Source organism: Aspergillus caelatus (genome assembly GCF_009193585.1).
Source record: "Aspergillus caelatus strain CBS 763.97 unplaced genomic scaffold BDV27scaffold_152, whole genome shotgun sequence".
NCBI classification, from domain to species: Eukaryota; Fungi; Ascomycota; class Eurotiomycetes; order Eurotiales; family Aspergillaceae; genus Aspergillus; species Aspergillus caelatus.
Window position 1 is genome coordinate 38414 of NW_022475415.1, and position 26765 is coordinate 65178.

The 26765-nt window shown below is 51.2% G+C and overlaps 12 protein-coding genes across 12 annotated transcripts; 6 read left to right on the forward strand and 6 right to left on the reverse strand.

Annotated features, from left to right (window-relative positions):
- Positions 1-327: 327 nt before the first annotated feature.
- Positions 328-2115, forward strand: BDV27DRAFT_147267 (uncharacterized protein; the record flags this gene model as incomplete). Its single annotated transcript, XM_032070713.1, has 6 exons — positions 328-500; positions 683-858; positions 960-1117; positions 1261-1485; positions 1588-1918; positions 2078-2115. 6 exons carry the CDS (start codon positions 328-330, stop codon positions 2113-2115), a joined length of 1101 nt encoding a protein of 366 aa, XP_031925184.1.
- A 512-nt stretch (positions 2116-2627) lies between these two features.
- Positions 2628-3456, forward strand: BDV27DRAFT_166424 (SUKH-4 immunity protein-domain-containing protein; the record flags this gene model as incomplete). Its single annotated transcript, XM_032074186.1, has 2 exons — positions 2628-2786; positions 2842-3456. The coding sequence occupies 2 exons, from the start codon at positions 2628-2630 to the stop codon at positions 3454-3456; spliced, it is 774 nt and encodes a 257-aa protein (XP_031925185.1).
- A 786-nt stretch (positions 3457-4242) lies between these two features.
- Positions 4243-4873, reverse strand: BDV27DRAFT_160067 (uncharacterized protein; the record flags this gene model as incomplete). The annotated part of the gene is made up of 2 exons (XM_032072968.1): positions 4243-4482; positions 4535-4873. 2 exons carry the CDS (start codon positions 4871-4873, stop codon positions 4243-4245), a joined length of 579 nt encoding a protein of 192 aa, XP_031925186.1.
- A 27-nt stretch (positions 4874-4900) lies between these two features.
- Positions 4901-8274, reverse strand: BDV27DRAFT_160068 (type I polyketide synthase; the record flags this gene model as incomplete). The annotated part of the gene is made up of 3 exons (XM_032072969.1): positions 4901-5050; positions 5105-6731; positions 6791-8274. 3 exons carry the CDS (start codon positions 8272-8274, stop codon positions 4901-4903), a joined length of 3261 nt encoding a protein of 1086 aa, XP_031925187.1.
- Positions 8275-8373: 99 nt separating this feature from the next.
- On the reverse strand, positions 8374-9541 carry BDV27DRAFT_160069 (uncharacterized protein; the record flags this gene model as incomplete). Its single annotated transcript, XM_032072970.1, has 3 exons — positions 8374-8826; positions 8893-9187; positions 9255-9541. The coding sequence occupies 3 exons, from the start codon at positions 9539-9541 to the stop codon at positions 8374-8376; spliced, it is 1035 nt and encodes a 344-aa protein (XP_031925188.1).
- A 451-nt stretch (positions 9542-9992) lies between these two features.
- On the forward strand, positions 9993-10775 carry tpcL (anthrone oxygenase tpcL; the record flags this gene model as incomplete). The annotated part of the gene is made up of 3 exons (XM_032074187.1): positions 9993-10031; positions 10155-10278; positions 10336-10775. 3 exons carry the CDS (start codon positions 9993-9995, stop codon positions 10773-10775), a joined length of 603 nt encoding a protein of 200 aa, XP_031925189.1.
- Positions 10776-11349: 574 nt separating this feature from the next.
- On the forward strand, positions 11350-12338 carry BDV27DRAFT_160071 (SDR family oxidoreductase; the record flags this gene model as incomplete). The annotated part of the gene is made up of 5 exons (XM_032072971.1): positions 11350-11452; positions 11504-11805; positions 11863-12041; positions 12100-12199; positions 12264-12338. 5 exons carry the CDS (start codon positions 11350-11352, stop codon positions 12336-12338), a joined length of 759 nt encoding a protein of 252 aa, XP_031925190.1.
- Positions 12339-13503: 1165 nt separating this feature from the next.
- On the reverse strand, positions 13504-18564 carry BDV27DRAFT_166435 (uncharacterized protein; the record flags this gene model as incomplete). The annotated part of the gene is made up of 10 exons (XM_032074188.1): positions 18105-18564; positions 17429-18018; positions 17297-17395; positions 16309-17266; positions 16048-16271; positions 15570-15975; positions 15376-15522; positions 14368-15330; positions 13680-14302; positions 13504-13629 (listed from the first exon to the last, which is right to left on the reverse strand). Exons 1-10 carry the CDS (start codon positions 18145-18147, stop codon positions 13504-13506), a joined length of 4179 nt encoding a protein of 1392 aa, XP_031925191.1. The 5' UTR covers positions 18148-18564.
- A 252-nt stretch (positions 18565-18816) lies between these two features.
- BDV27DRAFT_160074 (nmrA-like family protein) lies at positions 18817-19814 on the reverse strand (the record flags this gene model as incomplete). Its single annotated transcript, XM_032072972.1, has 2 exons — positions 18817-19482; positions 19560-19814. 2 exons carry the CDS (start codon positions 19812-19814, stop codon positions 18817-18819), a joined length of 921 nt encoding a protein of 306 aa, XP_031925192.1.
- Positions 19815-20244: 430 nt separating this feature from the next.
- Positions 20245-21402, forward strand: BDV27DRAFT_132054 (uncharacterized protein). The gene is made up of 2 exons (XM_032067778.1): positions 20245-20691; positions 20745-21402. Exons 1-2 carry the CDS (start codon positions 20340-20342, stop codon positions 21383-21385), a joined length of 993 nt encoding a protein of 330 aa, XP_031925193.1. The 5' UTR covers positions 20245-20339; the 3' UTR covers positions 21386-21402.
- A 796-nt stretch (positions 21403-22198) lies between these two features.
- Positions 22199-23655, forward strand: BDV27DRAFT_160076 (S-adenosyl-L-methionine-dependent methyltransferase; the record flags this gene model as incomplete). Its single annotated transcript, XM_032072973.1, has 4 exons — positions 22199-22438; positions 22509-23018; positions 23084-23433; positions 23493-23655. The coding sequence occupies 4 exons, from the start codon at positions 22199-22201 to the stop codon at positions 23653-23655; spliced, it is 1263 nt and encodes a 420-aa protein (XP_031925194.1).
- Positions 23656-24046: 391 nt separating this feature from the next.
- Positions 24047-26367, reverse strand: BDV27DRAFT_132056 (major facilitator superfamily domain-containing protein). The gene is made up of 4 exons (XM_032067779.1): positions 25747-26367; positions 25579-25654; positions 25209-25519; positions 24047-25159 (listed from the first exon to the last, which is right to left on the reverse strand). Exons 1-4 carry the CDS (start codon positions 25930-25932, stop codon positions 24065-24067), a joined length of 1668 nt encoding a protein of 555 aa, XP_031925195.1. The 5' UTR covers positions 25933-26367; the 3' UTR covers positions 24047-24064.
- Positions 26368-26765: the final 398 nt, after the last annotated feature.

Sequence of the window (26765 nt, forward strand, 5' to 3'; positions counted from 1 at the left end):
TTATGCTGTCAACAACCGCTCAATTTAGTAATAGTCAGTATCTTTTTATACGTGACAGTACTCGAATAGCTTAAATATATTACTTATCTCAAAAGTCTACTATTACCAGAAATACTGATACCAAATTACTGTCTTGTAATAGAGCTCGAGTCTCTGGAAAATTATAATAAATTGTTCGGGCCAGCTAGATTCTCTATCCGAGTCAAGATAATTCCAAAGCCAAACAAGACAGGGTCTTCAGATAACAAGAAACCCAACAGGAAATTTCGCCAACCGCGGCCAATCTTGATCCTCATTTCGGATTTGTTTATATAGGAAGCCTTAATTATGCTGCTTACCACGGGTTTACTGGTCGCCATAATTGCAATCCTAAACTATTTTAACCGCCAGCCCCAACCTCCCTGGTCCCATATCTCCTTGAACTCGGCGATTTCCTGGCTCAGTACCATTTCTAAGGGTTATGTATTGTATACCGTAAAAGAAGGACAGAGCCAGTTAAAGTAGGCGTGGTTCGCTCAGAGGAACCGGCCATAGATAACCTTCGGACTTTCGATTCCGCAAGTCACGGTTTATAGAGTAGTTTTTAGTTAATCTGGAGTTTGAGGGCCAGATAAGTAACATTCCTTCGTTCTACTAAAGGGTACCGCAGCTAGCAGCTCATACACTTTGCGGTCTCTGGCAGTTTAGCAGTTATTATGGCACTCGCATTGGATCCATTTACCCAGAACCTAGTCTATTATTACTCTGACCTAGTCATCGATCTCTCCCAAACAGCCATACTGTCACACAACTCAGTGTACGATGCCGTAGGCTTGCCTTGGCACACAGGTGCAAGTATATCAAGTATTATCGCTTATTGTTTGTGCTCGCTAACCGGAACCATAGAGCCTTACATAGACTTGCCAGTTTGGGCCAATATTTAAAACTCTCTATTAAATTCCGACCCGTCAACGCCATAGGCCACTCCCCAGACCCAATTGCTACACTGGAACTCAGCGCCCACTGTGCAAACATAACAGATTATGTGATACCATTTTGCCATACAATCAAGAGTACAGAGGTATGGGATAGGATAAGAAACTGCACCCTTACCCTTTTGTCAGAAGATTCTGTTACAGTGGAATTCATCCAGAACACATCCCAAGCACGCCAATCTCTGTGGGATCTGGCCAGGGCATGGTATACGAAAACTCGGTCTTTCCTGCTATCCAAATAATCGCCCCAGACAATATCTTAAGGGCAGGACCATTTGCTCTATAGAACAAATGGCAAGCCATAGAATATACTCTATTCCCAGCTAATCGCAGCTGTCGGACAAAAGTCTCTAGCGGCCGTTGCCATGAGGAAACCCTGGCTATTTGGTCAAACCTTTCTCTGACTGAGCTCAGACAAAATACACATCCCCCCTGGGGACCTGAGCTGGGCGTTCAGCCTAACACAAATTTCACAATTTTCTCACGGTCAGTGGGGACAATCTATGACTTTGTGAATAACCTCTTCAACAGCCGTATATATATGGATTGGTGATTTGGTGTGCAATTCGTCCCCAGACCCCACACTGTTTACGCTGGTACCGATTTAATACAGGTTCTCGCCTATTCGAATATCACTAGCTACACAGCCAGCTCTGTTGAGAAACTTCACTGCGCCATAAATAATATCGCGGCAGCAATAACCAAAACTTTTCGTGATACGAAGCCGACTTCGCTGGCTTATCCAGCAACTACAGGTCAGGCCCTGACAAGTACTGTATATATCGACATACACTGGCAGTGGATTGTGATCCCAGTTATGGTGTGGCTTCTTGGAATCATCACTTTACTTGGTACAGTGTGGAAAGGTCGAAGAACTAGTTTTTCTAGGTGGAAGACTGATATAATACCTTTATTATTCCTATACCAAGGTAGTCAAGATGAAGGTGTCCTAATTTATGGCAAGCTAGATGGCAAACCTGATGTGAGGCTACACCATATTGACGACAAGTTTGTACTCGGTGGGTAATCCAACGCGTCTATGTTTCGTGGGTAGTCCAGGGATTGTTGTGTTTGATCGTTCTGCCTAATAATCTTGAGATTAGTTCAGGAGCCATACCCTGCACACTGCATTAGTCTTTAGATCGTATCAAGGCTCTAAATCAAATAAGCCAGGCACTGCTGCCGTTATATAATGCAAGGCTCACTGGCCCTGGCCTTCAAGGATTCAATCCTCACGTTTAAGCCTTACCATCGGCAGCCAGCAGCTCGTTAACAAGCTCGATATACTTCTTCTCGGCCTCCTCCTGGGAGAGGCCGCAGTTCTTGTCCCACGCATCCCACTTGTACTTCATTTACAATGCTGGGTTTGGTTAGTCGGTATAACCACTGATCTAGGGGTGGGCGAAAACGAACAGTGAACTGCATAGCGCCAGGGCAAGAGGTGTTGCAGCCTCAGAGCAGGTTCGCGGCGGGTTGAGCGGGGAACGCCATCCACTCTAATTGAGATTATGGAGCGGGTGGTGACCGATGTTATAGCTTTCTTGGCACTGTAGCCCCTGAAAATTTCAAGCCATGATCTTGATAATTGCAATTCTCGCCTTTCATAATTCTTGGTGAATCCATTCCATTTCTTTCTGCAAAATAAAAAAAAAAATGTCTACTCTCTTGCATCTTCCTCATGAGATTCTTCTGTGGATATACCGAAGCCTCGACAATATGTATGACGCCGTGCACCTTGCCCAATCATGCAAATTATTATCCTGCATCTTCGACCGTCCACAGAACCGGTTGAAAATCTTTCTTTCAGTCATAGTAACTCTTCCTCAAAGAAACCAGTGTACAAGAAAATAATGGCTGACCCGTCCAGAATAATATGCCCCGGACCCCAAGCCCAGACAAAGCCTGGCTTGAAGATCGCTTTGGCGCTGGTTCTCTATGGCAACCTGAGGAATCCGACATCCCATCGGCCCTCACGGATTCAGGGACAAGAACGTTTCTGACTACTGTGGGATTTCCTGCCGTCAAGCTCCGATGCGCTTATTTTGACTCTACGCATTTAACGAAAGACGCGGGATTCCTAGAACCCTACGACGCTGACGAGCTGTATGGCGAGCGCTACCCTGATGATGACTCCCCTCCTACGAACCTCTGCTTCCATTTCGGAAGTGTTGGTGAATGGATGATGATGGTAAGTGGCGAGGATGGGGACGTGTCTCACTATGATCCTGCCGGTTGGGACCATGCAGATGGGTATCAGGGGATGATCGCAGGTTCCCTGGAGAGTTTTGCAGTGCTATTGGGGATGCTGGCAGAGGTTGCGGAGAGGCCGTATATGGTGAGTGATGGGTTGAGGGAGGATGAAGAAAGAGAGGAGGCGCGCAAGGCTATTCTAGATAGACTGAGAGAGAGGATGGTGGAGTATGATAGTTCCGTTGAGAAGGGGTCGAAGTTTTGGGATGACGTATTTGAGGGTTTGGAGTAGTTGGATATCAGTGATACATAATAGTTCTGTTTTTGCCAGCCGTTCAGACATACATCTTACTCCGGATGGAGGATATCAGGATAGACTAACCGGCCAGCCCGGTAAAGATACAGAAAGCCTGCTGGTCTAGGGCTAGTACGAATCCCCGGGCGTTACAGGCAGGTCCCAGATTTTGGACCCGAACGCGACCCGCGTGCAACTCTAATCTAGGGCTTAGTGCACCATACACTAAGGTGTAAGCAAATAGTTTCTAATACCTACTCGACGCACTGTTTGTATCCCTCGTCTGTTGAGCGGTGGTGGAAAAGAGCCTTGTTCCCTTGGCTTTCTTTTGATGATGTGGCGATGACACAAGGATTGACCGGATGGGGTGTGATGCACTCTTCTGGATTGTTTTTGTTATCGCCGCGCAATTTCAAGTTAGGTTTAGCAGTAAGTGTTAAGAAACACCGTTTCAAATAAGGTTTAATTGAACCTTCTTTTGAACCTTTCCGCATGCTTCGGTCGTTGGAAACACGTACCAATAGCGTCTACCCAGGGGGCTACTGTTATAACTCTTCTACAAGCGTAGTAGGCTCCAATTAGCGACAGTCATAACTACTGGTAGTCAACTTGGATACGACACATTAGCTATGTTCTTTGATGTCTTCTATCATAAACTCGAGAATGTATCAGGAGGCCTTAATTCCAACCGTGTTGTTAGTGTCAGGGCAAAGAAGTCATCTTTTTCAAGAAAGAACTGGTTCTTCAGCTATATATTTCTTGGACCATGGGTATCGGAACAGGTCATGGTTGAGGACGAATGGGCTTCGCTCCCTCAACCCAGTCAAACGTGCCCAGCATCTTGGTCCACCAAACATCATCAGGGGTATACCCGCCCTTCGGCGTACCCTGAGCAAACATCGAACCACTGAGAAAGGTATGCGGAAATCCAGGATCAAATTCAAATGCACTCTCGATTGCGTTCACCTCTTCATCCGTCGGCGAAATATGCACGGCGGGCTCTACGCCCATGAGATGTTCGACCTTGCGGACACCAACAATGGGAAACACATATGGGGCTTTCTGTGCCACATACGCCAGCGCCATCGCCATGAACCAAATCATTCTCCTTCGCTTGACCAATCTTAGTGTAGACCTCGTAAGACTTGCTATTATAGAGCGGTTGGTAGATCTGGAACGAGTCCCACCCGTGATTGACGTAGACCTGTTTCTCAATGTCGACATTGTCATTGGCATTCATAGCAAAACCGGCCACCTGGGTGATGGCATCGACGTGAGCTGGGTGAGCTGCAAAGCTGCCTTCCGACGATCCCAACGAGAAGTCTACTACACTTGCTGCCTCGTTCTCTGCTTCGTTCAGCAGCACATGATCCAAGAGCATGTAGTCGGCATTAAACCGAGCCATGCTGCTCATGAGCTTGTACCCGGTCTTCCGATTGTATCACATGAACTGCCCCTTGTCATGGCCATCACGTAACTGGCGGATGTGGGCCTTGTACTCAGGCACAGACCGGCGCAGAGATTTCAATTGTGCATCGGTTGTGAATCGGACAGTACAGCTGGCATGCTCCGTATCGAGTTTCCCATCGGCCTAGATAAATTAATATTACATTACCATCTCATAAAAAGCCAGGGGGCAACGTACAAAATAGGTGGCGAATTTGACTTTGGCGCTTCGCGTAGTAGCAGCAGCCTTGGGCGGCCACTCCATGGTAGGCGTGGTGCGCAGCAATTGAGGTCCCTTTCCATGGGGAACCAACGCTTTGTCTACCACCATGTCGGACACGTCCACGAGGCCATCTATGGCACCGGCCCCTGGATGTCCCGCGCGGAGCCGTTGCATACTGTATTGGCCCACTTGCATGGCGATGTCAGCATAAAAGGAAGGGGTACACAGGGGGATCCCATCGACAAGGTGCCCTTGAGAGAGGCTGTTGACATCCTTCCGAGACATGTCAGTCTCCACAACTAAGGCGGCCCCCAAAGGTTTGGTCGTCTCTTCCACCACTCGATGGAGTGTTGTGGTTGTCTTGATTTCGGGGAAGGCCTCCTTGCTAGGGTCCAGCTTGGATGGACGGTGAGGCTTCGACTCCGGAGGCACTTGGTAGTCGGCCGTTTTGATTTCGTGGCCAGGAGTGGCGCACTTGCAATCCTGCTGGTGGCGATGCAGGCACCAGTCACCCTGGTACGGGATGTAGTAATCCTTCAAATCCCAGCCGTAGCTCGGCAGATCCACCACCTTCTGGGAGCAGGCGAACGGGGCATGGTATTTCTTCCAATTAATATCCCACCCACCCGTATAGACCGAAGTGAGAATCTTCTGCAGGTTGGGCCAAATGGCCTTGTTGGGTGCTAGAGTGGGTAAGGTGGTAATGTTCTCTCCCAACCTCATCTTCACCACACCCGAGATTAATGGCTTCGGTCCCAGCTCAATGACGAGGGTCTTGTCGTCGATGAGTCCCTTTTCTCGAGCAGATCTCAAAGCTTGGGCCATATCTACGGTGTGACGACAATGTTGCGCGACATATGATGGAGTCACGACGCCATGTTCGCGGATTTCTGACCGCAGCAAGGGAGAGAGAATTGGTAGTTGGGGCTTAGCAAATGTCGCTCCCTGAGACAGGGCCTCAAAGTCGTCCAGAATAGGTTGTACCTGGGCAGAATGGAAGGCAAATGGCAGTTTCAACAACGTGCACTTGGTCCTGTTGTCCGTCATGGCGCGTTGAACCTCAGCAATATTCTTGGTGGTGCCACTGAGAATGGTATCTTCAGGGCCATTAATACAGGCCACCTCACAATCATGATCGCTGATCCATTGGGACAGCGCTTCAGGAGTAGCTTTCACTGCCAGCATTGCATGAGTCCCGCGTTGGCAGCGCTCCTGGAGAAGCTCCGCTCTTTGACCAACAAGGTAAACCACGTCTGAGGCGGAAAGAATTCCCGCCGCGTAGAGGGCTGCGAATTCACCCAAACTATGCCCCACTGTTGCATCGGCACGGATGCCGAAGGAAGTTATGAGGTTAGTAAGGGCCATTTGAAGGCAAGTGATAGCCAGTTGCACCACAACGGGAGCCAATTCTTCCACATCGCCTTTAGGCGAAGTACAGACGTGAAGAAAGCTAGGGAAGCCATGACTTTGTGCGAATCGATCGAGCTTCCCCAGGTCCTCTCTGAAGGATGGATACGCATCGTACAGCTGCTTACCCATGGTTGCATATTGAGACCCTTGTCCCATGAAAGCAAAGAGAATCTTCGGCTTGCTTTTGGGTCGACTGACTCCATTCCGTTCTGTATAGCCATATCTAACTTGCGAGTCACCTCTTCAACAGACGCGCCAGTGACGCTCACTCGGTGTAGATAATGCCATCGACGCGCAGTAGTGGTATATGACAGCTGCGCGAGGTCAGTGTGGGGATGTTTCAGGAGATACTGATGCAGTCGTTCGAGGTTGGTTTTCATGGAAGCACCCACATGTGCAGACAGGGCGACGATATGACTAGTGCGCGAATCCTTCTTTGTCAGCCAGTGACGCTCCGGGGCATCCTCCACTATCAAGGCAGTATTCCCTCCCGCGGCACTGAAGTTGTTGATAAGCACCCTGTGGGGAGTGTGTGTGCGTGGCCAGGGCTTGGGTTCAAAAGCAATGTGCACATTGCGAGCTCCGAGATCGGGGAAATTGCGGTTGGTTTTGCTGCCCGGTTTGATACCGCAGTGTGGGGGTATGGTATCGCGCTGCATCATCATCAGAACCTTAATAAGGCTCGTAACCCGAGACACTCCCCCTCCATGTCCAACGTTGGCCTTGGCTGAGCCGACATATAGTGGCTGATCCGCCTTTCTGGCGGTTTCAGACGGCGCAAACACCGACAGTACCGACTCCATCTCCACCGCATCCCCTACCTGGGTGCCGGTGCCATGCATCTCAATGTAGCTGAAGTCATTGGGGTGGAGTCCAGTGGTATTCAGCGCCGCCGTCATGTTATCGATTTGGGCGCCCACGTGCGGCCGAGTCATCGACTCCGACATGGCTGAGTGATTAGTCTTAGCATCTAGGATAACGCCGAGAATGGGGTCATTATCTGCCAGGGCATCTTCCAGCCGTTTGATGAACACCGTCCCGACCCCCTCAGCTCGGCAGTAACCATCGGCCTTGTCGTCGTAGGGTTTGCAGTTGCCAGTCCGGGAAAGAAAGAACCCTTTGTCCAATCCTGTGTGACCATCAGGAGTATAGATCATGTTAGTTCCCCCTGCCACCGCCGTGTCACAGTCACCCCGCCAGAGAGAGTTGCAGGCCAAGTGGATGGCAGCTAGACTGGAGGAACAGGCCGTGTCATTGGTATAGCTAGGTCCAGCAAATTCGAAACAGAAGTTAATACGCCCCGGAATAAACCCACGATTTCCACCTGTGATGAAGTATGTGTCAATGTTCTGGGCCGAATTGGTCTCCATCCAGTCATTACTGGTGACTCCATGGAAGACCCCAATGCGGTCTCGCTGGGTCGACGGTGTGGTGTCGGGAACCAAACCAGCCCGCTCCATTGCCTCGTAAGTAGACATCAAGGCCATACGCTGAGCTAGATCCATCTGCGGCGCCTCTTTCGGCGAGATCCCAAAGAATCGGGGATCAAAATCGCCTGAGAAATCCAGCCAACAGCCCCATTTGGTAGCCCCTTTGTTTCGTGCTTTCCCGCTGGGATCCACATGCGTGTTGATGTCCCACCGTCGGCGGGGAACCTCTTTACAAACATCCAGCCCTTTGTATAGGAGGTCCCAAAAGCTTTCGGTAGTCGGAGATTCAGGAAACCTCCCCGACATGGACACAATAGCCAACTTGCACTTGCCTGCGCTTGGTCGACCCGAAGCGGGGATGGCCCGTCCGGTGTTAGTTCTCGTTTCAGTAGTGATAAAGCTGTCTCAGAGAATGCTGCTCATGGTCTTATTCATGCGAGTCAAGAATGGTACCATGGTGACGTTCTTGACCCGACAAGATTGCAAAAGGCGTGGTAGTCCAGTCTCAACGAGGTCTAGCCGCACTTGCTCCAAGAGAGTCTCAGACAGGGCTACCTCCATAAGGTCCCGGTAATTGGTAGTCTGGACTATTTTTCCCGTCACATGGGAAATATAAGGTATTTGGCCAGGCAGTTGCTCCCAGGGAATGGTAGGCGTCGTGTATAGTATGGCAGTGATATCTGCTTGCGTGAAGAGGGCGCCACTGTGGGCTGGTAAACAGATAGGAATTGGGGTAGTCCGGTGCTGGGACATCTCAGGCATCGCACAGAACGCCCTCAATGTGGATGGACTGCCACTTAGGGTGATGGCATTCTTAGAGATGCAGCTGATCCACGGGCGCCTTGTCTGAGGCACGTTCTATTGTATTGCATCGTTAGTATTATGTATCTTTTCCTGGGTACCGAAAGATGTAGAAGCACTCACTGTGGTCTGACAAAACACTCCAATTTGATCACGAGCTTGCTGGGGATCCAGACCCCGGACAATGGTAGACCAAGGGTCACCTCGATCGTCGCTACAGCCATCCACCCGATCCCGCATCTCCAGGGCGCAAAGGCCGAGGCGGAAGGCAATCAACACAGTTTGTACAGCGATAGGCAGCAGTTCTGACAGGGAACGACTACAGCTTACCGCCACAGCGGCCAAGGAACCCATGCAGAATCCCAGAACGTAGCTGTCACTGGGCTGCGGGTACCTGTTGCCAGATTCCTCATATTCCCTAGGAACATCTTTAGAAGAAAGTGGTGGAATCGATCTGAGGTAGGACAAAGAGAGAGAGAACGTACCGGATGAAGCATCCCAACTGGCAGAGGCACACTAGAGCGGTTCGAAATGCCGGGGTCAGGTTGCCGTCGACATACTTCTGCACCATTTGGCGCAGGTCAGCGGTTCGAGCAAACTTGTGATCAACCGTATTCATGCTCTGCAGCGTCTGGGCTCGCACCACATAGTGGGACTGGTCTAGAAAGGCGGCTAGAATAGGGCTGTCCTGGACGGACAGTAGACTGCGGAGCTTGGGAACAAAGTCCGCTGTCTGATCACCGAAGAGAAAGAGTTGCCTTGATTGAGCCATTGTGGAATAGAGTATGAGATCGTTGAAACTCGATGGAAGCAGGTCCGTCCCGAAGAGCTATAGGAGGCTATATCAGCATTTGAAACTACACCTCGAGATATTTCGTCGTTGACCGATGAGCTGAGTCGTATCGGAGCCCTCAGCTCTGCCGTCCAGATTACCAAGAGGCCAACCACACAGCCGCGGGCCAGTCTTACTTCCCGAAAATGAACCCATGCTGTATGTCTTATTGTAACATGCGGTCATCTAAGAAGCCCAGCTGAGGACTACACCTCTAGCATCCCGTTTCCCGGGTCAGCAAGAGGAGCCTTCAGCCATTTCGACCGTTCGAAGACCTCCTCTAATCATTTCCGATGTGATTGCATTAGACTTTTCTTCAGCCCTCCCCGGCTGGGCGCTTCAACACACATCCACCAGGCAAGGAGATCCCGTACGATCTCCATGACAGCATATGGAGGATCTCCGTTTCCTTTCTCCGATGGATCTGCATGTGTAGCTCGCTTTCCGACACGGGCTTTCCCCACCCCAATCTCCCTCGCGTACCCGACACAGACCGATTGAGGAAATCTTGACCGCTCTTAGACAAAACACGAGGGCGAAAGAAGAATAAAAGAACGTGTTCCTCCTTGCAGACGGAGAGTTAGCTGCCCACGCCTCTTTCAGTCGCATATTTACCAGAAGAACAAACAAGATGGGCACCGAATATGTCGCCGTCCTCACGGGGTCCTTCCTGACGGGTATTTCCCCCGTCTCTACGCCCACTGAAGGTTTGATAAGCAGCTGATCAAATGCAGGAGTCATGATGAACCTCCACCTGCTCACCATTCCCATTCTTATCGAGACCACCCAGCAGCCGGCTCAGCTGGTGCACCAATGGAGCCGTATTTTTTACAGCGGCCATCGTAAAGGCCCCGGAATCGCCATTGTGACGGGTGCCCTGTACGGATATGCGGCGTGGGCCAAGTTCTCTGTCGGTGAACCTTGGCATCACTGGATGGTCGCCGCCGTCACGACAGTGAGCATGGTGCCCTACACGTGGATGTTCATGAACGCTACAAACACCGCCCTCTTCCACGCCGAGGATCGTTTCGAGAAAGGGAGCGTGGAGATTAGCTTGCAGGAGAGCGTGAGATTGGTACGAAAGTGGGATTGGCTCAACACTGTTCGAGCGCTCTTTCCACTGGCGGGCTCGGTGATGGGGATGCTGGGAGTGTGCGGCGTGCTGCGGTACTGATGGTGATGGTCTTGACTACGGAAGATACCGGCCTGTATTGCTCGGATATCTATGGGTGTAGCCAGTAAATTCGGACTGACCCAAACGTCTGTCAATTTTGAGTTGCAACCGAGTGCAAGATCCTAGCGGTCAGCGAATGTAAAGTCGAGCGGACATGATCTGATCTATCAATCGGTACTGCTTTGCCACAAGAATAGCATGCAATAGACCTCGTTGTGGCCACGGACGTCCGTCACTGCGATGGTGACCTACTGCTAGTAAATGCCACATAGGCTACTTAAAATCGAGATGAGCAGATCTCTGCTATTAAGTCGATAATTAGCGTGCTAGATGCGCAAATATTTTTAGATAGGCCTTGCTCTTCTTTTTTCCTATTTTTTTTATTTTTATTTTTATTTTTATTTTTCTTGGGGCACCAGCACGGGGATCGAACTCGTTCGCATACCATCAAATGCCTGCCACCCAACCGCCCAACTCGGCCAGCGACCAACACACCACCATATATAATGGGATACTGTCATGGGTCCTTTGGTAGTTTCAACATTTCTTGAGTACTTTTCTAAGCCGTAACATAATGAACGGATCACTTAGCCAGCACGATCAAGAGAAGCTCTCTACGCCATGCCGGGATGGATCGCCTAAGGAGACGGTGTATTTGGTCACCGGGGCCAGCCGAGGTATGGTCCATCAAATCAGGGGTCCTACGAAGTCGTACTGATCACACGCAGGCATCGGACGAGGTCTCGTTGAAGCCTTTCTCCAACGTCCCAGAAGCACCGTGGTCGCTTGCGTGCGCAACGTTGCCACCGCTACGCCGGCGCTCTCGACACTAACCGTCGCCGAAGGCAGTCAGATGATTGTGGTGCAGCTGGACTGCAACTCGGAAACCGATGCTCAGACTGCTGTCCAGACCCTTCGGGAGGAGCACGGGGTCACGCACTTGGACGTGGTGGTTGCCAATGCGGCCATGGCGACGAACTTTGGGCCCGCGTCCACCATGCCTCTCGAGCATCTCCAGGCGCACATGATGGTCAACATGTATGCTCCCATCTTACTGTTTCAGGCAACCCGCCTGATGCTGTAACAGTCCAAGCAACAGGCCAAGTTTGTCTTGATCGGTGCCCCGATCAGCACCATCACCAACATGCACGACTATGCACGGGCCCCACTCACGGCGTACGGAGTGTCGAAGCTGGCGGCCAACTACATGGTGCGCAAGTTCCACTTCGAGAACAAATGGCTCACGGCCTTCATCGTCGATCCAGGGTAATCACCGTTCGAGGATTCTTGTGACAACGTATATTCGCTGACCGAAACATGCTAGACATGTCCAAACCGATATGGGCGACCAAGGAGCGCGGCTAATGGGCCGTCCGCAGGCCCCAACAACTGTCGCAGACAGTGTGGCAGGCATCTGTGCTTGGGTATGATCATTGCCTTCTTCTTTGCGCGAGCTGAGCGCGGCATGCGCTAACGTTGGGGTGGTAGATTGATGAAGCGACCAAGGAGACTACATCGGGACACTTCGTTATCCACACTGATGGATCTCAACTCTCTTGGTAGGACACTAGTGACGACGAATCGCGGTCATAGGTTTCTGAGACGAGCATGGAGCTCGTCCAGGAAGGCGCGGTGGGGTCCTGGGTTCGTGTCGCGGCGGCTTTCGCTCGATCGCTTTGTGCATAACTTGTTCGGTCTCTTCCGTTTCGTCTGTTTAGGACCTTAAGTGATTAAATTAAATTGAAACGCAACTTTCGTTTTCGTGGAACCCTGATGCAAATATCGATGTGTTTAGAAAGGGCAATGGAATCGAACCGGGGAGAGCGAACGCGTTTCAAAGCCAGCGGAACGCCTCGAGACAATCATTGGTGCCTGAATAAACTGGCCTTCCACACCACCCCCCGTTTATCTTCGTTCCGCCTCGCATAAATAACCACAGGTGCATGCTCAAAGATGATCAACTAGACCAAGAGAACTTAGGTGGGAAGGATACGGACATTCGCAGTGCCGTTTATTTGCATCCTGAAAAACAGCTCCCTGTCTCAGCAGTATTTTCTCCTCGCGACGGGCTGAACCCCGTCTACTACACCATGGGAGAGTTGAAATATATATTTTTTTGGTAGCAATGCCAATCAATAATCGAAGACAATAGACTGGTAGTAGTAGTAGTAGTAGTAGTAGTACACAGAGGCGATTCTATTCGACTAGCACACAAAAGTCACTAACGTTTAACAATACATTTCCGCGATCGTATAATCATGCTTGAATTTGTAAATTCAGTGCATGCTAATTCTTAAGTCCATGGGGTTGAGCTGTGCCTCTGGTTTTCATCTCCGCTCTCCCTCGAGGGTATACTGTAGACACACTAATCCCAGTCTGTACTAGTTAGGGGGCTGGGCGGTGGAAATTAACAGGTACCCAAGGCCACTAACCCGACTGGAGCAATTACCCAGCAGTATCCACACCGCCCTCTATAACCGTCTCCGCGCTTCGACGTCCTGAGCGTCAATTCGCCCATCACGGCGACTTATCCACCAACTACGGATTCAGACAGACGCGTCTCGGACGGGTCTCAAACAGGATCCATTCACGAATGCTAGCAGCCAATCAATGGAATCAATTCCTGGAAGATGCGACGCACAAGTTCATCAATCTTTACTACTACATACTCTGTACGATACACGAGGTCCATGGGATATCATCAGGTTCAAACTCACGCGACGACCAGTCAGTATGAAGCACCAGCCATCAGCCCCAGCGCCACCGCTATCACCGCGTCGTCGCCATAGCTGATGCTCAGTTGCACTCCTTCCAATCCTCGCTGCCGCGCCGCTGTTTGCGCAGCACCCCAGAGCTGTTGTTTGTCAGTGATGCATGGATTTCAAATGATCAAGAATCGCATACCTTGACTTTCGGTTCGCCGTTACTACCATGCTCGATCTCAATCTCTTTCATGGCTGCCCCCGCGCCTTGTGAATGTGTCTGGAGACATTTGAACACCGCCTCTTTTGCACACCACCGGCTGGCATAGGCCGCGCGCACATCCGCAGTCTTTTCAGCCCATTCGCGCTCACTCACCGTATAATTGCGCTCAACAAAGATGGTGTTCTCGTATGCGTCGAACGAGGCGAGAGGAACCAGGTCTACGCCCACCGTGCCGCCGGGAGATATATGTGGTCGCACTTGCTCCTTGATCCAGGTGGAGGAGATGCCCTTCACTAGCTCGGCGCGTTTACCGGGAGATGGCAGAGGAACATCGTCGGGGGCCGGACTGGCATCGGGACGAAAACGATACTGGCCCGTCGACGGATCCTGGGAGATACGCGCTAAGGGATCGAGGAAAATGCGGGGAGCATCGTGCTCGTCGTACGGGTTTTGCGTCTGGATCTTCACCACCGACTGCGACATAACCGCCGCGGCGTAGGCGCGATCACCCGCCTCGGTTCGAACCCTCACCTTGCGATAGTAGCCCTCAACCTCGGGACGGGGGAGCGTTGCAAGGAAGTACTTGGGGGCCACGCCGATGACTTGGCCCCCCTTCTGTCCGAAGCCAAATGAGGTCAGCAGGAATGCGTTGACCTCACGTAAATACACGGATGTGACATGCTGCGCAGAGCCTCGTCTAGCGTGTCCAGATTGCGGTTGCCGGGCACCAGCCCCGAGTCGAGTACTTGGAGGCATCCATTGAGCATCCATGCGGCCGCTGGTGCTTTAGGGTGTCCCGTCACCGACTTTTGGCAGACGGCCCACAAGGGGCGGCCAGGAGTGCGACCTAAATGACGCATCTGCGTCTCGATCACCTCGGGCTCATTGAGGTCATTGCCGCGCGTCGATGTGCCGTGCAGTGAAGCCACATCCAGGTCGTCGATAGTTAGCCCCCAAGTCGCTAGTGCTGCTCGCAGCGGGGCTATATCAGTGGTGGATCGGGCGCGTTGTGTGCGATGAGCGGGATTGCTGATGGAGGTGATTGAAGTCAAAGAAGATTTGTCCGAGACTTCAGATGATGTGCTGTTGCGGCTGCTCGGGCGCGACGTGAGGGATACCATGCTGGATCGAGTGCGCTCACGGGAGAAGCTTAGAATGCCCTGTCCCGGTGCTGGCACCGGGGAACCAATCTTGTCGCCGGCCATGGCTGAGCCGGCAATGACCGCATAGATAGGGAGACCCACTTGCAGGGCGATGTCACCTCGATACAGCAGCTGTACGCCGCAGCCATGCGCCTCGACAAAGCCCGCACGACTCTCAGCCATGGGGCGCGACATCTCCGAGGGTTGTCGACCGCGGGCGGTTTCATCTGCAACGTTGACCGTAGCCTTGAGTTGTGCGAATCTATCCGATGCCTCCTCCTGCAGATTATCGTAGCCACCCACGAGACACATTTTGGTCTTGCCTGTTATGATTGACTCGTAGCCAGAATTGATCGACTCGACCCCGGTGGTATATGCACCGACGGGAGTTTTGATCGGCCCCGTGCAGCCAAGGAGCAGCATATTGACCCAGGCAGCGGGTGTGTTGAGATAAGTGTCTTGCAGAACATCCGACGGGATCTCATGATCTAAGTAGATATCTCGGTGGAGCTAACGAGTCTTCGTCGGCCCACCTATAGAGGATCTGATAAAGTTGCCTAGTTCCGAGAGGTGTATGTGTCGAAAGATCTCAAGAGGGTGAGTTATACCGGTACTGTAAAATGCCTCGGCCACGCAGCAAACCGTATACAGCGTGACGGGGTCGACCTGATGGTTAGGTTCTTAGGGATGCTGTACTTGGCTGGAGCCCATCCCGTCGGCAACTCACCGGCACACGATTCCCAAACAAAGGGAACTGTTTTGGGAACAAGGATAACGGCGCCTCGTTTAAGCTTCACGCGGCATGTGTCGGGATTCCCAACGGGGCGGATGGAAACGTGAGCCCCATGGCGGAGGCGCATGGAGTCGGCGGTAAGTTGAGATGCTTCAAACTCGGGCAGATCCTCCTCGACGGCGGCCTCCTGCAGGACTTCCATGCGCTCTGGATTGTACGAGGTGGACCGGATAGGACGGATACCGGTGTGGTTGTCAATATGGTCCCCGTACAGTGCCTGGATCTCGCCATCCCGCACTGGTTTCCCGGTCTGAGTATCTACCCAACCAACGTAGGAATCATCGTCGACGTGGCGGATGAGGTTTAATAGCCAGGCAAGTTCGACATAGCCGGCTGAAGTCTACTGGCCCTGGCTCTCTATTTCCCACCGTAACCGCGCGCTATCCCATGGCCCCAGTTCCGAGTACCCGACCACCACCACAGTATTGGCCGGATCTTGCAATCTTTCCAGACGCGGGAAGAGGGGACGAATGTCTTGCTCATAATCGGGGAGACGGGGATAGCCTACACGAAGGCTACTGCGGGGGTGTATTGGGGCCACGGGTGCTTGCAGGGTAGGCTTTGTTCCCGGAGACAAGAGTCTCTCATGTTCATCCTCGGCCTGCACGGCACGAATCACCTCGGCCGCCAGCTGGACTTTGGTGCAATTGGACTAGTAAACCGGGGCTGCTACCCAATGTTCGCAGGCTGCCGGTGAAATCGGCATCCAAAGGTCCATCTTCACAATGGGCCACGAAGTCGGGGGTTAGCAGCATGGTGATGTTGAATGCCATCTCAGCAACAGAAAATGTGCGTATTCCGTGCTCCTCGACCTTATCGGCGATGGTATCATGGGCCGTCGTTAGACCGGTCGACCGGGTCCAACCGATGCGAACGCCGCAGATAGATAGCTGGTCCGACCAAGACTCTGATCGGATGCGATGGAACAGGGTCTCAAGGGCTAGCTTTGGCTCCGGATACATCCCATCGCCACCGAAGATGCCATGATTTGGTGACAGTGGCAGCAGCACCTGGGTCGGATGGCAGTCAACCCCGGCATTTCGTTTACAGTGGACGATATGTCCCAACAAGCGGAAGACATTGACCAGCATTAGTCGGTGGCCCAGATCGCTCTGGCCCCCAATGTCATGCATCTCGGTGCTATAGTCGGATGCGGCAGCGAAGGGAAGGATGGCATCTAGATCCCAATTTAACCCCCGGGGATCGTAGACGTGCTGGGTCAGCCCTTCGCAATCTTGGGCACTGGCTAGATTGCAAGGTATTACCCGCAGCTCGGAGAACTTTGCGCCGTGATTATCGTACATCTGCTGGAAGTATCTGGCTGTCGTCGCCGGCTCCCTGCTCGTCGTCACCAATACTCGGGCTCCTCCCTCTAACAATAGACGCACCACTCCCGCTCCTATCGACCCCTGACCCGCTCCCGTCACCAGAAATGCTTTACCAACAAACGAGATTCCATCAAGGAGTGCTAAGCACATGGCCTCAAGCAGAGCGTCGGTCAAGTTGATCGGAGTATCGACGTCGACTGACTTGAGACCAATGAAAGATGTGCCCTGGCGGAGCGACTGGATATACGCAGTGGGACCACTGACTCCCTGGCGAGGTGTCTCTGCGTATTCAATCTTGCCATCCTTTGTAATGGTGGTGTGGGGGCCCACCACCGGGAGAATGAGGCGTGTCTTCGGGCAATCCGCCACTGTGGATATGATGGACTGCTCAAGGAGCCGCGAGGCGGTATGATATCCGGGCAAAGAACCTTGCTTGAAGTAGGAGTCACAGGAAAGTCTGCGTACCATGTTGAGGAGGGCCTCATTGGCTCGGCTACAAAGACGATTGAGAAAAGCTTTGAAGGCCAGGGCGTCGTTCACGAATTCACTGTAGGAAGGACGACGATGGAAGGCCAAGATATCCTGCCGTGCCATGTTCCACCACGAGCCATAGCGTCGCGACTTCTTTACATCCAACATTGGTGATATCCCGGCGAGAAACTCGGGGGTCATCTCGGCCGTCCAGAGATCGACTTTCTGCTGAAGTTCCGCTACCAAAGCATCCGTCTGAGAGGCTTGAGACCCCAACAAATCAATTTGTAAGTATTCTGCTAGCGCTTGGAACTGTTGAACCCCGAGCCTCCGGTGCGCCTTGGAAAACTCGGCTACCACAGCCAGATCAACCGCCGAGGAAGCCACAGCGTCTTCATTCATAGTGTCTTGTCTTGGGCGGAGGGTGATGCCGCACGATTCGGCGTACATGGATAACACGTTGTCCCAGTACTCTTCCGCTGCGCTCGATAAAGCTAAACGCGATGGGGGTTCTGACGCAATGGCGTAGAGCAGCACCGCGGTTTGTCGCAAGGGTCCCAGACCCCACTTGTTTGCCAGGTGAGCTCAAATAGCGTTGGCATTGAAGTCACTAGGCATCTTGGACGAAATTAGTTTGGCAACAGGGTATTCAAGAGGGTTAGGAAATGACCGCACGAAAGCACCCGTTGGAAGAAATTTAAGAGCCGCTCCATTTTCTTTTGTTCACGAGTTTTTTGTGTCCACTCTGATCGGGACAAAATCAGCGCTAACTAGAGAACGCCTGTGGGGGATGCGTGCTGTCTGTTTTCTAATTATCGCTATTAATGGATGTATTCGAAATCATGTGATGGTCTAGATCGCGTCCATAAATCGCTAAAGAAAGTTGGGTCAAGCAAGGCTCGTTTTGGAGAGTCTACTCCATAATCAGAAGCACCCCAACAGTGACTCTTCTTTTATATCAGAATCAACCACCTCTGCCCTAGGGTCAGGATGCCATCAGTTTCCATATGAGTTTGACGTGCGAGTTGGGCGATGGCCTGGCGCTAGATGGCAGGTACGCAATATCCAGCGTAGCTATGCAGGTATAGATAGAAAAACTTGATTTATGTAAAACTAAGACTGAAGAATCGAATCGCAAGGGCTAATCATGGGTGAGAGTGAGAGCGAGGCTTAGTCTGGACTATTATACATTACATCAATAACTATGTCACAAATATACACATTTCTTATGTGATTCCGACACGATGATGGCCGAATTTGAATCAAATAATTTCACAACACTTGAAATCAGATTAACCTAACACAGCTGAAATTAGCATGCTTAACTTAATGCACCCTGGAACCGCACGCCGCCGCCTCCCGACCTGTATGGTTTCCACGAATCAAAAGGGCTTCTTAATCATTTTGGTATCCTTTTCTAACCAGGTGCCGAAATCCTTCAGCTCGGGATACACCTTCTTCAACATATGAATGTCGGCCTTGTACCCGTTTTTGTAAAACCAACGGTACATATTACCCACATCCTTGACCATGAACATAAGCAGGTGAGCAAGAAAGCCAAAGGTCATTGGGATATCTTCGCCGGTGCGAGCCTTGTATATGCGTGCCATTTCCTCGAATGTGATTTCATCGCCGGCTAGGGAAATGCACCGCGCCGTGTATTCTTCGGGATGCAGGAATGCCTGGGCACCGAAAAAGCCGATATCACTGACTGCGACTAGCTGCAAGGGCTTATCCTTGAGGGCGACTTTCCAGCAGGTGTTTACGAGCTTACCCGCGAAGCCAGGAGTGAAGTTGTCGAAGAAGCAGGTGGGGCGCAGGATCACGTAGTTCATGCCAGATACTTGGGTTTTGTCTAGGAGATACTTCTCAATGTTGTGCTTTGTGGCGAAATGAGGCACATCAGTTGGGTTGTGGATTGAATCGTCACCGCCTCGGTCCACAGAGGTATAGACGAAGTGCTTGACGTTGTTCTGGACAGCTGCATCGATTACAGCCTTGGACTGTTGCTCCTCGACATCGTGCTTAGATCTTGTTGGGACCATGACCTTTTTCGCAAGAAGTCAGCGGATGGCCATGTAAGGTAGACGATGGTCTCGGCCGGGCTATCAATGCCAACACTTACGGGCACAAGGAATACACCCCAGATTCCTTGAGAGGCAACCGTCATGGCGTTCTTGAAGATCCCCGGCACATCGCTTAGATCACCTTCCACGAGCTTGATCGTGGGGTATTTCTCTCGAAGCGACTGGGCTCTGGGTGAATTCTTCTTGCGAGTAAGAGCAAGAATCTCTAAGCCTGCGTTCGCTTTGAACAGGGCATCAACGACACTACCACCCTGATTTCCAGTGGCACCTGTAACCAGCACTGCTCGAGACATGGTTGTAATGCTCTTCCTAGTTACCAAGAAGAAGAAGGGCGATGAGGAAGGCGATGAGTGAAACGGTAAGCTGTTGCAAGTGGCAGTGGCCTTGAGAGGCGAGGAAAGGGCTCGGGTGGTGTAGCGCAGCATGACAGAAAAACCTCAAGGATCAGGGGGTGCAGAAACTGCATTTGTAAGCTGCGCCTATGGAGAGGGCTGCTGGAGCTAACGCTGTGGGAATTTCTGAGTTGTTATATGATTGGTCTGTTTAAGCTGCATAGTCGGGAATGTGAGGTGCTCGTCTGGGTTCGGGCGGAGGAGCGAGGCCCGTCCCTCGATGGACCACGTTAGTGTTAGCTCGGGAGTGATCGGTGTGTCCACAGGTGGAGTTGCTAGGGAGAAGCTTCACTAGGGTCTTTTGTTACGCCAAGCCAACGCACCTATTTATTTACCCGGGGGATTTGAACACTGTCCACCTCATTTCCACATCGTACATCGTCAACACCATCTCGTTATCCCTACCAAGCACTGCCTCACGCGATCATGACGAGTCTCAATCTTGTCCGTCAGGCAAATGCCACCGTTCGGAAGCAACGGCCCAAAATGGTGGCTGTATTTGTAGGGGGAACAAGTGGGATTGGAGAGGCGACGGCAAAGGAGCTAGCAAAAACAGTACATGCACCTACAGTTTACATCGTCGGTCGCAACCAAGAGGCTGGCTCTCGTATCCTGGCCGACTGTCAGGGTTTGAATCCCCACGGCACGTACAGATTTATCAAGTCGGATGTGTCGCTTCTCCGTGAGGTTGACACGGCTTGTCAAGAGATCCAGAGCAAGGAAGCTGCCGTGGACCTTCTCTTCATGACGCCGGGCCACCTGGCAACTCGGAAAAATAGTACGAGTCCGAAGATGATTTCGTCTCCCTCTCCAGGACTGACAAAACTATAGACACGGCGGAGGGACTAGACGATAACCATGTGCTCCGATACTACGCCAGAATGCGATTCATCCAAAACCTGATACCTCAGTTACAAGCCGCCGAGCTTCCCGCGCGTGTTCTTACGATTCTTGCCGCCGGAAAGGAGGGTGAGATTGATGAAAGCAATTTCGATCTTCAGGCAAATTGGTCCTTCGGTACTGCCGCTGTCTATGGAGCAACTCTGAATTCCTTAGCGATAGAGTATCTGGCTTCGCAGTATACCTCTATTAGCTTTATCCACGTCTTCCCAGGACTGGTACGCACATCGCTCATGAAGTCGAGTTTTGGCAGTCTACTTGGTTCGGTAATTGGCCTACTCACTAGACTGCTGTCGATATCGGAGCAGGAGAGTGGAGAGCGCAATATCTTTCTTGCAACATCGATGGCGTATGCACCGGTCGCGTATGCCGGTGATGCCACATCTAAGCAGGTACATGTCGCAACCGCGTCTACAGGGGAGGCCGGTGGTGGCTCATACCTCCTGAACTATGATGGGACGGATGCAACCAATAAGACCTTAATGGCAGACTATCGCGCGAGGAACTATCCGAAGAAGGTATGGGAGCATACCCTGGGTGTCTTTCAGAGGACCCTCGGCGCGGATTCTTAGCTTATCTGAGCTGTCACTCGCGATGGCGGCTGCCGATATAGAAAATAGTCTACTTTCATGTTGGCACCAATATTGGTACTTCAAAATTACTAGTGCTTCTCTCTAGGGATGATTATAATTGGACTATAGGCGTAGCTATCTCGTAACTCCATACACTCGGGCTTGGCGATATGACTCGCCTATCTCTCGCGTAATGCTAGCTGATCACTGCCTCGCAAGGGATAATACACTGTACATAAAAGACGATCTCACTGGTCGAAGCGTACATTAGCGCCGGGAATCGCAATGGCCGGGGGGCCCACCCGAAGGATCAGTTCCCGACGGTGGATCTCCGGGCGCTATTTCCCACCGCACCGCCTTTGACATTCCTCTCGGGCTATGGAGTCATTCTTAGGGCCGAGAGTGGGTCTTCATTTGTAATGCCATGGGGTCTGTGCCCTGCCCATTCGGGAATGGCATATCTGAGCAGTGCTTGACGAGTAGTTGACCCCTTCACTTGGGCCTATGGGCTCATGCCACCGCGGTGATGGAAATCGGATCTATACACTGCACCGCTGGTCGGTGCAGTTATGATGCGCTGGCCGTGATGTAAACTATTCCGTCGATATAGATGAGATTGGGAAATGAGCAACTAGGAGGGACTGGTAGATAAGGCATACATGGTATACAGGGCTAGCGAAAAATATTCATGGCTCCCTAGTAGTCTCCCCTACAAAAGAGCATTTAAAAATTACAAGATAAAAGCCTTTCGCCTATACCACGCGCAAAACGCTTCCGTTATCGCGAATCCATTCTAAACAGCTTTTGGACAGGATGGGGCAGTTTAACGATCTAGTAAACACCATTTCGAAAGAATCAGAGCGTATTTCAAACCATTGCAAGACGGAAAATCTCCCTGAGCCCTCCTTCGATGCCAAATTTCCACCAAACAGTCAAATACCTGATGAAAGCGAGGAGCTGACAGCTGCACGGCGCAACCTCTTTCAGGCTGCCGCAGACCTTGCGATACTGGCCCTTGGACCGTCCGAATACCTTCGTTGGCAGGCATGGAATGTCAGTATATAGCCCCCTATATATGGAATCGTCCCGGTGGCATAGCTTGGGAACTAACCGGAAATTGCAGCAATTCAATGACAACATCAGCCTTCAGTCAATTCTTCGCTTCCGTATTGCCGAATCAGTTCCCCCAGAGGGAATAACAATCTCAGATCTCTCGGAGGCAACAGGGGTAGATCAACACCTTCTCATCCGTATCGTTCGTCATGCCATGACCTCACATATTTTCTACGAGCCTGAGCCAGGCAAGGTCGCACACACTGCCTCCTCTCAGGCCCTGTCCAGCAACCAAGGAGTTCGAGATTGGTTGGATATGACTCTTGAAGAGTGGGGTCCGGCTGCGGTGCGCACTGTGGACGCTTTCCAGACGTACCCAGGTAGCGAGGAGCAGAAAGAGACTGGGTTCGGGCTGGCATTTAACGGCCAGACGATCTTTGAGTTCCTTGCCCAGCAGCCTGAGCGGTCGAAGGTTTTCGGTGGCGCTATGGCTAATTTTTCCAAGGGGGAAAGTCATAGGATAGAACATTTCGTCCACGGATATGACTGGAAGGCGCTCGGGAAAGGAACGGTGGTCGATGTGAGATTGGATCTGAATGCTCAGTTGTAATCCTGGCAAAATACTGATCAGTATGGCTCATATAGATTGGGGGATCCCACGGTCACATCAGCGCTGCCATCGCGGCCGAAGCTCCTGACCTCAGGTTTGTCGTCCAGGACCTTAGCGGAACAGCGGCCGAAGGATGCAAGATGCTCGATGCCGCCTTGAAGGACCGTGTTACGTTTATGGCCCATGACATGAATGACATACAGCCCGTCCTTGGCGCACAAGCCTACATATTCCGCTCTGTGCTCCTAAACTGGCCTAAGAAGTACTGCGTCAAGTTTCTGAAGAACTTAGTCCCCGCTATGACGCCTGGTGCACTGCTCATTATTAATGAGGGACTTCTGCCGGACCAGGAGAGGCTATCTGCCTGGGATGACCGACTTCTCCGGTCTGTTCACCCACCATTCTTTTGACTCGGAGAGATTTGTTACTGACATGGAGCTATAGGAGCTTGGACCTCTGCATGATGGGTATGTTTAACAGCAATGAGCGAACGGTAGAAGAATGGAAGGGCATTCTCTCCGAGGCAGACGCGCGCTTCAAGCTTATTAATGTTCGTCGCCCGAGCCCGGCGAGTTTACTCTGGATTCTGGAGATTGTATGGGAATAGATGTTTGGGATTTAAGGTAGAAAGAAATTGTATAGATTTGCGTCAGAATATTATGATATCGGAAAGCTCGCCCACCTACAATCTAAACCTAACTATAAAAACGTTATTAAAATATATTGGCTGTTGTGCTTCCATGTCATATTTCACTAGCATGGCCAGAGTCATGTTATTCGAGCTTTGCCACGCCCAAGGGAAAACCCTTCAATGCAGTGAAACGGTTATATAAAGAGACAGGTCTAGAAGTATTGTCACATAGACCACTAGATAAGATTCAGGGCTTTAGCGACTATCATTGCAACCATGCAACCCTAAATGTAGGATTCATTAGGAGAGACTAAATTACACACACATATATAAAATAATCGTTATTCTATAGTTGGGGGATCTCGGCCTTAGCTATAGCAGAGGCCTATTTTCCTTTCTCCTTACTTTCCTCCTCATCCGCCGCCGTTCTCTCCGTCTGCAGTCCTTGCGCCGAGTTCAAAACCTGATCTAGGTCATAGCTCTTCGTCAATAGACTTGTGAAGAGCGCGATCCCACATATGGCACAACAGACAGCATACACGACCCGCAGACTATCTGTATACGCATCTTTCAAATTATTCTTCTCACTCTCATCTGCCATACCCGCAATTGCTCTGACAAGACCCGCTGCATCCTGACTATACGTGTCAGCCATTGGCGCCAGACTGGGGTATTTCAAGAGGTTCTTTTTCATTTGGTTCTGAAAAACCACACCCCCAACAGCAACGCCAATACATTGGCCCAGTGCACGGAAGAAACTAAACATGGCCACGGCCATTGACAGGTTCTCACTGGGTGTTGCAGCCTGCACGGCGAATGTTAGGGCTGGGAAAAGGACGCCCAGCCCCAGGCCGCTGACCAGGTTGATGAAAAGCCATTGGGGGATGCTGCTATCCGATTTAATATAGCACATCAGCCCCATTCCAAGGGTTGAAAGCACCCATCCGGACCAGACAGCCCACCGATAGCTGCTTGTTTTAGTAATTGCAAATCCCACAATAATAGCGCTGGGGGCGACAGTGAAGGTCTGAGGAAAGAGCGCTACACCAGCAATGATTGGAGAGTACTGCTTTACAGCCTCGAAGTATAATGGAAGATAGTACAAGACACACCACAGAACTAGTCCCTGGACAACACTTCCGATGTAAGTCACTGTTGCTGTCCTGTTATTGAAGATACTTGGTGGGATCATAGGGTACTCGGCGACGTAGTATTCGTAAAATGCGAATGCGACCAGGCCACAGGGGCCTACGATAATGGGTACAAGAGTACGCCATGAATCCCATGCGTACAGCACCCCGCCCCAAGTTAATGGAATGAGGAAAGATGTCATGCTTCCGATGAAGATCACTGCTCCGAGCCAGTCTATGGAGCGGAGCTTCTCCACTACTGAACCTGGGATCGGGCTCAGGTTCAGGAACATAGCGACGAATACCACTCCGACTCCAATAAAGGGAAAGTTAATGTAGAAAACCCATCTCTATAACGTTGTTAGCGCGTTCTCCTGTTTGTTGTACCGGAGATCCTACCCAGGTGACATCCTCCGCAAATCCACCTCCAAGGATAGGACCAGTCACAGATCCAATACTCCACATCGCGCTAAGAATGCCCAGATACTGGCCTCGTTGTCTCAAAGGCACTACATCGGTCACAATGACTTCAGTGAGCGCGATGATTCCACCACCCCCGACACCCTGAATTGACCGTCCGACGAGCATATATGTAAAGTTTTTGGCGATACCCGACACTAAAGCCCCGACGAAGAATAGTAGAATGGAAAAAAGAATGACTGGGCGTCGGCCAAACACATTTGATAAATTGGCAAAGCTTGGCTCAAACACTGGCGGGTGTATCGGTCAGATCTGTCAGATTATACTCCATAACACCAGTCAGACTCACCTGTAGATGTCAAGAGGAATGATGTTCCAGTCCAGAAGGATTCAATAGCCGTTCCATGCAGGTCTTCCGACATGATCTACTGTTGGTGTCAGCAGTTGAGCGACGTTGGTTCCCCTTTAGCACCCTTCTTCCAGTTATTCCGCGCAGTCGGGCTCAATGGTTGCATACCGGAAGGGCAACAGACACAGATGTTCCATCAAGAGCAGCCATCAGTGACAGCACCGACAGCGCCAAAAACACCAGAAGTCCACGTGTCCCCAGTTTGAAGTCGTCCGCGCCCTCCTTGGACATTACGGTGCCTGATCGATCTTCGTCGTGCAAGGCACGCGAGTCAGATGGTGTTTCGCCTGTCATCTTTACCAGAATTGACACAGTAGCCCTCACTCGAAAACGAGCATTGAGCGAAAGAAAAGGCTTAAATGTAGCTCTTGTTAGCTTCTCACAGAAGTGGACAATACTTTCGGAAAATCAACCTTAGGCGAAAAAGGTCTCACACAACGATCTATAGGGGGTCCATATGCAATCCAACATTATTTCCTCCTAGATTATCAACTACACTATGTTAAAAAATGATCCAGACCAACATTGCCTACGCTTCCATACACATCACTCACTGCACTCTCTTTCAAGGCGCGAGAGAGTCGGACTCCACGGCACAAGTCGCACTATTAAACCTACCTTGCTTTTTCGGTATCCGCTCAAGCCCACCTTTCGGACAAAGAAACGAGAGGATATGATAGGCCACTTTACGGGAGAACACTCTTGGGCATCCGTGGAGTAGTGCGCCGACAAGATTCCACCTTCCAATCCGATCGGTATCACCCAGTGAGTGGCTTCCGTGATCGTCGGGGTGGCCGATCATCTCGGCCTTCGGTGATCAAGATTACAAATCAACCGCAGCTGGCTTTCTGTGGGGGGCCCACAATGTAATTCTGAGCGTTTGCCAGGTCCCTTAGCCCATGTTTTAATAACATGGATGGCGGCTGCCCTATATTGTTCGCCCACCACTGACGTGGTCGGAAAATCGAGTAACCAAGGCCACCCACAAATGTCTGTAGGTTGAATGGTATTGAATACAGACATAACTTTTTTTATTCTTGGCCATAAATATGTAGGTTGCATACTGGAGGTAGCCTCAGGTAGTATATTGCGTATTTGAGAAGCATGATTGCAACCAATCAGCTTGG

What these genes read in the sequence shown, in the direction of transcription:
- BDV27DRAFT_132054 (XM_032067778.1), top strand. Translation starts at nt 20,340, where the DNA reads ATGACGAGTCTCAATCTTGTCCGTCAGGCAAATGCCACCGTTCGGAAG. An exon ending in CCTGGCAACTCGGAAAAATA is followed by an intron (nt 20,692 to 20,744) that starts GTACGAGTCCGA and finishes ACAAAACTATAG; the next exon opens with ACACGGCGGAGGGACTAGAC.
- BDV27DRAFT_132056 (XM_032067779.1), bottom strand. Translation starts at nt 25,932, where the DNA reads ATGACAGGCGAAACACCATCTGACTCGCGTGCCTTGCACGACGAAGAT. An exon ending in ATTCCTCTTGACATCTACAG is followed by an intron (nt 25,520 to 25,578) that starts GTGAGTCTGACT and finishes TACACCCGCCAG; the next exon opens with TGTTTGAGCCAAGCTTTGCC. An exon ending in TTGCGGAGGATGTCACCTGG is followed by an intron (nt 25,160 to 25,208) that starts GTAGGATCTCCG and finishes ACAACGTTATAG; the next exon opens with AGATGGGTTTTCTACATTAA.